Source organism: Coregonus clupeaformis, unplaced genomic scaffold (assembly GCF_020615455.1).
Source record: "Coregonus clupeaformis isolate EN_2021a unplaced genomic scaffold, ASM2061545v1 scaf0146, whole genome shotgun sequence".
In the NCBI taxonomy this organism is placed as follows: Eukaryota; Metazoa; Chordata; class Actinopteri; order Salmoniformes; family Salmonidae; genus Coregonus; species Coregonus clupeaformis.
Window position 1 is genome coordinate 187,501 of NW_025533601.1, and position 10,214 is coordinate 197,714.

A 10,214-nucleotide genomic window follows, 5' to 3' on the forward strand; every position below is an offset into this window, starting at 1 on the left:
GAAAGAATTCCAGTACTGATCTTTCTGATTCCGCCCCTATGTGTAAGTGAAAGGCAGGAAATATATTTAGCTTCTGCATGTAAATAGCTCATTTACATTTTTGGGCAAGTGATCATAATCTTCAGGCAACCAAAAAACCACTCCACAATTGCCCTTTCAGACTGTAATGTCAATACTTGCTGTTTATATGATAGACATTGAGATGAAAACTGAGCACAGACGTATTGGTCTTAAGACTACCAAGTGATGGTCAAGTTTAATGTATTTTAACAATATCACAACAATATTTTGTTTTCTACACATCCATTTGTTAAAACAGGAACCATTAAAAAACACCACCACCATCACTTCCCTCTAAGTATCAGTGTTGAACATGTGGGATGTGGGTTCGTTTCCACGGGGGGCCAGTATGAAAAAAACAAACAAAAAAACATGTATGCATTCACTAACTGTAAGTAGCTCTGGATAAGAGCGTCTGCTCTAACTACCCACCGTGAAGATAGTCAGAACACCAACACTGTGTCCCAAATGGCACCCTATTCCCTTTATAGTGCACTACAGGCTCTGGTCAAAAGTAGTGCACTATATAGGGAATTGGGAGCCATTTGGGACGCAACCCCATAATTGTGTTGGCTGATGCCAGTAGCATCCTAATGTCATCCTTAAGCCCATCTGGACAGCAGCTCAACCCACTCAGGAAAAAGACAATCACATACTAAAAGGTTGAATAGAGCCTTTGTTTGCACAGAGCTATAACTAAAGATACCCCTGCCCTTTAATGCACAACACATGGGAAAAGTACTGGCTGTTTTCCTGTATAAACTCATAGTTTTATTTACTGCTCAATCATCAGTAGTCGGCCATTGAATCATTTTCTTAACTCGCCTAGACAAAGTAAACTGATCGACTGTAAATACTTAACACAAAAATAAGATGCTGTTGGCAATCTCCCATAGTGGCAACATTGACACACCACTTACAATACACCAGAGGCAGAGCCTTTAAAACATTGTGTGCTATCTGCAATAAAGGAACTTCCGATTACACTTTTTAGAGGACCAGTGAGTCATATTTAGAAGTGGATATATATAATCATAATATATCTGTTATGAATCATTTACAAGGGGGCACACTAGTTTCTGGCAGTACTCGCAAATAGACTAAATGCACCTGCTGCGCTTCAAATGTGTTGGGCGTTATTAGGCTGCTGATAGAATAGACAAAAGACAGAGGGGAAAAGATGTGTACTTACCCCCGGACCTAATTTCGTCATCATGTGACGGAAAAATTGATCCAACTCCTTCCCTTCAATGTAACCGTTATCTGTAGAACCATGAACAACATAGAAAATACTCTCTCGTTAGTTTTAGAATACATTTTAAACATTTTCTTTACATAAAGAACATATTTTTGCATCAAAAATAACATATATCAAGTTATCAAATCATATAACTCGCATGGTTTGGTTATAATATTGATAATTCTCACCGTCTGCATCAAAGTGGTGCCAAATCTCCAGAAAACCAACAGCATCCAAGTGATCAAAAGCGCAGTCCATTGTAATAAACAGGAGTGGAAATTATAACTCTTAATATCGTTTATGATAGTTCAGCTGGTAGCCTACTGTTGCTGTATCCTTGCCGAGAGCCTACTCTGCACTAGTTCAGTACAACATATGGGTGCTTTTATTGACGTGGCCCGATCAATTCTCCAAACCCCACCTCCTTATATGGAACAATCTGACTTCACCATGACGCCGTGTAGAATGAATAGAATACAGTATGGACAAACACATTTTAACTGCAGCGCCATTAGAGTTTGGTCAACTTTTAGAATGTTGAATATTGTTCTAATTCTAGACATTCAGTTGCATAGCATTGTTTTAATATTCCCCATGTAATGTTAATGGGAACTAACATGGCTGCCATAGAATGTTGAACTGTCATGTAAATGCATCATAATGGAGAAACCGCATTGGCCCAACTCTCTAAATACATGGTTCTGTTGAATGTAGCAATAAAAGAGATGAGAGTAAAGTCACAAAAATGCTTTCCTCCTCAAACTGGTCTGTCAAATATATAATAATAACATAATATAATATGCCATTTAGCAGACGCTTTTATCCAAAGCGACTTACAGTCATGCGTGCATACATTTTAGTGTATGGGTGGTCCCGGGGATTGAACCCACTACCATGGCGTTACAAGCACCGTGCTCTACCAGCTGAGCTACAGAGGACCACAAATATGAAAAGTTAAGCAATATATTACCAGAGATAGTTTACGACTTCATTTAATTTCTCACTTTCAGATTTTTAGAGTGGCTGGCTGAATTCTTTCTCAGCTTGCATTGTAAAAAGCACTAAGTCAAGACACTCTTATATTGTGAGTACAGTTTCACATTAACATATTTCAGTGTTTTCTTCTATAGGCGATATGCACAGGCGAGCATGACGTATTTCCGGTTAAATCTCAGGATGGATGTAAACTTCCGCAGTGGTGTAGTGGTCCCTGGAGAAGTGGGTATACTCTCAGTATTCACCTTTTTTTTTTTTAAGTAGTCCAGAAAAAAGCCCTGTTTTAGAAACAGTGACATGTAAGACTATGATTTAGTTTACCCAAAAATATGTAATTTCTACTTGCACACTATTATAAAATGATCATGACTTGATTAGGAGCAGTTTGTAGTTACTACTGGTCACAAGAGCAGCCTGGATGAATGTAAAATGTATTTATCATGAGGCAAACAGGAAATGGTGTTTCGATTATTTTTTGCACATTTATTTAAATAAAATACTTCAAATCTGAAGGTGACAATGCATCCTTGTTCATATTGCTATATGCTTTGTTTTGAACATGTTCATTTACCGGTAAATCATTCAACAAAATATGTTACAACAATATTTAGTTAACAATTAACAAAAATATATGCATTAACAACACATCAACAGTGATATACTCTCTCAACCCAGCACTGGGTTTCTGACCTTTGCTCATACTACAGTATATTCCAGACAAATTTGCTTTCTGCAGGAGCTTTCACACTGCACTGTCTAGAAACGCACCGAAGAGGCAGCACGATGGCTCTTCAACCAGGTCCTTGTATATTTTCTAGGATCAAACTTGGAAGTTGGTGGGCCGTTGATATTAATCATCATCAAGTTTGATATGTTTGAGATCAGAAGGACAGCCCTCTTGTCTGAGCTTATATTGTTCATAAGGCTAAAATTCCTCTCACACTCTGCTGTACCGACAGGGAATGTTTTCATACAGTTCATAAGTGGTTTTAGGTCCTTGGGCTCACTACTGGGCTCTTCCAGTAGGTCCCGCATCCCATTCAGTGCTTGGTCTGTGCACAAGTTAAATCGCTTGCACAGTCGCTTAACTTGTTCTTCACCATGGCGGATGCTGGGCTTTGATGGCCACTTACTCTGATCAAGGATGCTGAGGTCCATGATGGTCTCATCTTCAAAAGACAAGCGTTTCTCCAGATTGTTCACAAGGCTTTGTAAGAACTGGCCTGGATTGATAGACTTCAGCTTTGCATTTGTTTTCAGGGCTATAGACCGATACTCCCCAGTCTGTTTTGCTTCTAAAGCCTCACTATATTTCTCACCTGGACTCTCTTTGAATGACTGGATCACTCTGATTGAGCGTTTCAGCAGATGCTCTGCTCTGAGGAGCGTTATAGAACGAGACTGAAGCTCCTGTGACAGGAGACTTAGTTCATGGAGAGTGTCGTACATGAGGCCAAGGTCACAAATGAATTCTGGACTTTGAACACGGTCTAACAAACCTCTGTACATCTGCCTCTCTTTGGTGGACCTCATCTCATCACTGCAAGCATTTTTAAAGTGCTGCACAAGAGCTCCCAGGGATGTCCAAACAGCACGAACAGTCCGAAAGCTACTGGCCACCCAGCGTACATCCAAGATTCTGCCAATGCGAAGAAGTTGTGAGCCTACTTCAGCTGCTGCATTAACAAGTTCACGTTCATTTTTGTTTGACACACTATACAGAGAGTATAGCTTCTGGATAAAAGTTTTAAAGTGATTGACAGAGTTTACCTCATCAACTGCATCTGACACAGCAAGTTCAAGTCTATGGTTCATGCAGTGCCATACAAAAAGCTTTGGGAATCTCAAAGTCAGTCTGGTTGCTACTCCTGACTTCTTTCCTAGCATGACACTGGCTCCATCAGATACAAATGTTACCCAGTTTTCATGAAGCCACTCTTCTGTAAAGCCAGCATTAGTTAAACAGGTGAGTAACGCCTGTAATATGCCATCTGCTCTCTGATTTTCCAGTTCAACAAGTTCCAGGAATATGAACTCAGGGCTTTCTTCTTGAATTGATGCTTTAATAGAAACTGTCATGACAGCTTTGTGACTTAAAGAAGATGCCTCGTCAATTAGGACAGCTAACTTACTGGATGATGCTATAATGCTACTGATGATTTTGCTCTGCATCTCACTAGCAACATGTTGTATTATTTGTGTTGCACTGTAACGTGAATGAAGTATTGAGCCCATTTTTTACACCATTCAGTTCCTGCAGCTCAATGAGGCTCTCATGGTCAGAAAAGGGTCGGTTCTTTTTGGCCAGATGGTAGGCTGTTCGAAACACAGCTTCAGTTTCCTTCATGTAGGACTCAGTCATAGTCTCCACTGCATTCTCAATGGCAGCTTCTTTCTGTTGCTCTGCCACCTTCACAGCCTGAGTGTGGGCCTTGGACAACGCATGTTTCCTCACCTTATTTCTCAAGATTGACAAACTTGTTGTTCTACTTCCCTGGCCAGACACTTGAATTTCAAAGTTCATCCATTCTCTTGAGAGCGATACACCTTGTCCTTGCTCCTTGTCGATCCCAATGGAGTTCACACTGCTACAGACCAGACATCCTGCGAAGCATAAACAAACAATGTAACTACTCCTGTATCCACAGCTGTACGTGTGCATGGTCCTTTACACACACACACACACACACACACACAAAGTTATCTGTGCCCACTGTTTCAGAAGTTACCCAAACTAGCAATCTACCTAAACTTACCCAATTTTTTGTTTTTGGATCCCAACCAGGGGTTCTTGGATTTGAAGTCTTCTGTTTGTTTAGCACTCCACAGGTCTGGCCAGTCATTATTGATGTCTACAGACAACAACAAAACTAATTATGCATCTCCCTGTCTCTCTCTCTCTCACACACTTACACACACACACACACACACACACACACACACACTACTGTGATCACAATAGTCATCAGCAAGACATGGGTCCCCCTCTTTACATTAACAATCTGCATAACCAAGTGGAAATATTTTCAGCAAGTGAAGCTGAAGCATACAGGAGATTAGTGAGTGAAATACTTGGGAGAGTTTATTTAACAAAAAAACAACAAATTTAACACAAAATGTTATATAACAGTAGCATTGTAAAAAACAAACATGGATACAGACAAAATAAATAGAAGGGCAATAAAATAAATAACATCACACAGAAATTCAAAATGAGGCTTAATCTGTCAAAATCACCTTTTGTTACAGTGTGAGGCTTCACTTTTCAATAAACTGGAGATGCAATTTACTGCCTGTGTGTTCTGACCTGGTGGTGGTAGACTGGATCCTTCTCTATGCTCACACTGACTTGCCTGGCTAGCTCCCGGTTGAGAGCTGCCAGGGCTGCTGGTTTTAGGGGTGGGGTCTGCCTGGGCCTGATCTGGGCCTGATTTGTGCCTCTTTACAAAAAAAGTCTGCAATATCTCCCTTCCTTTTCATGGTTACCTGTCCCTATACAAAATAAGACAGCCTGATTAGACCTCAATATTGTTTTAGGCTGAATCTTAAACTATTTGTCCCCATTCTTGTGTTTTAACTTACTTAAAAATCAACTACCAGCTTAGCTACTATGCAATTAAACTAGATCATATAGGTTAGTTAGGGCTAAGTAACTTGGCTAATGTTATAATTTAGGGCTTAGTAACTTGGCTAACGTTATAATTTAGACCTTTACAATAATAAACAAGCTTCATAAACATTGAGATAATCAGTTTCATCAGTCTGGTATGAAATTCTTATGAACTGGGTTGATTAAACACTTACTGAAAACCAACAATGCCCGGTTTCCCCACATTATCCCAATCTCGTAGCTAGCTTCATAACGTTAGCCGACTCGCACTAACTATTGGCGGCAACATCTCTTCTCCTCTAAATGTGCAGTCACTGGCAATTTGCCAGTAGTTTAAAATAATGATTCATTTGGAAACCACCTTAAAACTTACCTCAGAATGATGTCTTCCATCAACTGGGGTGGCACACCGCCGCTTGTGTCCTTTCTTCATCCGTTGTTTGGTCTGCTGCCGTTATCGTAGTCAAGTGGCACCGGCACCTGAGTTTTTTTTTTTTTTTTCACTGGCACCTGAGGTATTAGCGATATTTTCCTCGGCATGACCCGCCCTACTCTGCCTCTGATTGGCTCATCAGTCCTCATGCCTAAAGTTAACCAATCTAATCAGTGAAAGCAGCGAGTACCAGCCAATTAGAGGCAGAGGAGGGTGGGTCATGGCTTCACTATCCCCGAGGAAGAAAATAGGCAATCTGACTCACAGATATTACTGAATGATGCGCATCAGGGGGGATTTAGAAGTGGGTATACGCAATGCTGACTGAAAAATAAGTAGGTATACGCCGTATACCAGCGTATACCCTGGACTACACCTCTGAACTTCCGGTTATCGTAGAACGCTGTGCTACCGTATGCTAGCGTTGAATGCTTGTCGTCAAAAACATCCGAAAAGGTTAATTTTCGTCGTTGTTGTTGTTTATCTTAATGTTTATGTTAATGTTTTTACTTGTAATACTTCGTCTTGACTTATAACACGATGACGTGTAAACGTACGAAAGGGTCCTTTCAAAAACGGGATGACAGCTCTTCCAGCCATCACTGCTGTGTGCCGCAATGTACAGTGTCTGCCAGATGCAATTCTTCTGTTAGTTTTTTTTACTTTTCCCAAAGACAGTGAATTACACAAACGGTGGGTGATTAACATTAGACGAGTCAATTTTCTTACAACAAACACACGAGTCTACAGCCGACACTTTCTAAGTGAAGATGTGATAGAGCCTCCGACTCCAGCTGGGCGCAGACTTCTGAAGAAGGGGAGCTGTTCCAGTGCTGTTTCAATGGAACAATTTCAGTCTTCCAGCCCCACGGCCCGGAGTTTGGGAAAGGACCGAGCGTCCCAACACAGAAACCATGAATGATCCGTCTGTGGAATTGGACTGTCCTCTTGACCATGACTACTGCAACAGTACTGAACCTGCTGCGCTGGATATGTCCCTTGACCACAATGAAGAACTTAGTGTAGAGATAGCAAGGCTCCGAAATCAAATTGAGGAGATAACGATCAGCAGGAAGTTCTGCTTGGAGTGGTTTGCTGGATCTGATGATGACCTAAGGTTTTTCACAAGGTAAATTAAAATGTCCAATGTGTTTTAATATATAGGCCTATGTATTTGAGCTGTCAACAATGACTAGTATTATTATCTGTTTAAATGTTGCATGTGTGTTGTTGTAAGCTACTGGAAACCTTGAATTTCCCTCGGGATGAGTAAAGTATCGATCTACTGGCGCATTAATTGTATTTTAAAATACTGAGAAGAGCAGTAAGCAAACGGACTGACGTGTGCGTGGTCCAGTTTCTGACCTTAGTGCCACATGTTCTAAGATGTTATATAACTGTCAATAAGGATGCTAACATGCTTGCAATTTAATGTTGTGTATGGACACTTAACATATAGAAATGTAACACGTATGTCCCACTGGTTTGCAAGTCATGCCCACCTGATGGCCTTTTGGAAGCAGACAGAGCCCAGCCACCTGCAAGATCATACGGGTGACAAGAGACACGAAGTGTAGCAAAGACTGAGGCCCCTCACACTGGCAATGCAACGGTGAATATATTTTACAGTTGTTCTTACAAAGCAAGATATATTGCATCATCTTGAAAGTTAAGCCAGTAACAATCTATTTGTGTAATGAGGTAATAATGGAATTCTTACTCTTTTCAAGGTTCTTCAACCCATTGACACATTTTTTTCTCTTCATGAATTACTTGTCATTGGGTCTGATGCAGAAGGATCTGGACCACAGATTCAAAATCCACCAGTCAACTGTAAGCCGCATCATAAATACATGGGCTAACTTCCTGTCTACTGTACTAGGGGCTGTGGGTATTTGGGCTAACTTCCTGTCTACTGTACTAGGGGCTGTGGGTATTTGGGCTAACTTCCTGTCTACTGTACTAGGGGCTGTGGGTATTTGGGCTAACTTCCTGTCTACTGTACTAGGGGCTGTGGGTATTTGGGCTAACTTCTTGTATACTGTACTAGGGGCTGTGGGTATTTGGGCTAACTTCCTGTCTACTGTACTAGGGGCTGTGGGTATTTGGGCTAACTTCCTGTCTACTGTACTAGGGGCTGTGGGTATTTGGCTGGATGAGGAGACTGTCAAATCTCACATGCCAGAGGTTTTTCAGGGTTACTCTACCCCGAAATACGCTGCCAAACACCTCCAGAGTGAGGTGTTCTCGAACTATAAATCACACTGTACATTTAAATTTAATTTACCTTAACTGAACAGCTTCGGAGTCATTGGAATGGTTATATGGCTTTTTTCGAGTTGAATGGTGGTCGTGTCCCTTCCCCCTAGCGCCTGTGAGCGGAAAAAACACCCTTGCAACTTTCGGCCGGCGAGCCGCCGTCCACAGCATCAGGAAGTATTGCGTGATATCAGGTCTCGCGATGTAACGAATTGCTTCACAGCACTGCACACATACGCCCATTCAGGAACCGGCTAACAAGGTAGCGATGTTTTTCACACTATCGTCATGGCTGAGCCGGCCAAAAAGAAGCAGAAAGCTAGGAAAGCATTGTCGGAGGAACAGAGAAAGAGGAAACGGCAGGCTGACCGAGCAAGGAGTCAGACACAAGTAAACATAGGAGCTGCCAAATATCTATATGTAGGGGGAGCTCTATAGAGAAAAAAGCGAAGAAATGACCAAAACTGCATAGCGCCCCTTTAATATTACAATGTTGTAAATAAGACAGTTGACAAAATACATTTTAAAATGATTGTACAATAATTCATGTGTCTGTTCAGTTACTTTTCATAGAGAGGTATTTTGACATGTATGTGTTAAAATAAAAACAAATCACATCTCTCTTTCAGGGAGCTTAATACAGTGCTGTCTCGGCAAATGCGCTGCACGAAAATGTCATCGTGGGCACAGACAACAAAATCACACCATTCCATGCCTGTGATGAGTAACTGTCCCTGGACTTGCCAATAATAACAATGGCTTTCCTTCAATTTGTGTAGGCCATGGTCAAATCTCAGGAACTTGCAGTCTATGTAGCTGGCTACATTTGGGCATTTCATTTCAACTAGACCAAATGATGGTCGCTCAAGTGGGTCATATACCAGCCCATCAGGCGATGCACCCAGCCAAGGTGCGTCCGGATGCACGACTAGCCCACACTCTGTCAGATTAAGATTTTTTTTGAACTGCATAGTCCTTCAATGCACCTGCTTCCATTTCCAGCCCCCTTTTCATTAGTGGTGTTTGTCTTGTCCCTCTGATAATTCTTTCTGCCAGTTTTTCTGCTGTGCTTGTACCTCTAACATGGCTTACCTCCCGGAAATGTGAAGCAGTCACTCTCTCCTTCCTCGGTGAATGATGTCAGAGCCACTCGGGTGTTTCACTCTGGCATCTGGTTGCTTCCTCAATCAGGTGTGACTGTGACAAAGTCACAGACAGAGAACTGAGGTGAAGCTTTTCTTGATCCGTCACGATCTCGTATGAACAGTCTGTTGGTTGTAAATGGTAACCGTCCAGTGGCACTTTTGGGAACGGTGGTGCATCCTCATGGATGACAACACTGTCAGGTGGAGGTGGTGGGTGTTGATATGACAGGATACTGCCATTTTGTACCTTGCCAAAAATGGAGTCCACGAGTGGTTTGTCAGATGTGATGTTCATTCTGCAGATAAGGGGAAGAGAGTCTGGTTCCATGTCAGCATAGGCAGGTAGTGGGTTGAGGGTTGATGGGTCTGGTATCTTACCGCTGTAGCCCTTGTAAAGTGTAGATCTGGAATAACAATATCAGGAAAAGTAAAGGGTTCACTAGGAAATACACCAGAATCTAACAGCGATTA

General features: G+C 41.6%; 1 protein-coding gene and 1 long non-coding RNA gene across 3 annotated transcripts in view; both read right to left on the reverse strand.

Annotated features, from left to right (window-relative positions):
• Positions 1-1,744, reverse strand: part of LOC121542753 (secretagogin) — a 17,767-nt gene extending 16,023 nt beyond the window's left edge. Inside the window, exons 1-2 of one of the 2 annotated variants that reach the window (XM_041852282.2) lie at positions 1,489-1,744; positions 1,253-1,323 (exon numbers count right to left, since the gene is read on the reverse strand). In XM_041852282.2, the coding sequence (XP_041708216.1) occupies positions 1,253-1,323; positions 1,489-1,558 (141 nt within the window). In that variant the 5' untranslated portion in view covers positions 1,559-1,744. The remainder of the gene's footprint in view (positions 1-1,252; positions 1,324-1,488) is intronic. The other variant, XM_041852281.2, reaches the window with a different exon arrangement.
• A 2,792-nt stretch (positions 1,745-4,536) lies between these two features.
• Positions 4,537-6,714, reverse strand: LOC123483529. Its single transcript, XR_006658298.1, has 3 exons — positions 6,280-6,714; positions 5,053-5,148; positions 4,537-4,900 (listed from the first exon to the last, which is right to left on the reverse strand). It is a non-coding gene; the product is annotated as an uncharacterized LOC123483529 (long non-coding RNA).
• Between the last annotated feature and the right edge of the window lie 3,500 nt (positions 6,715-10,214).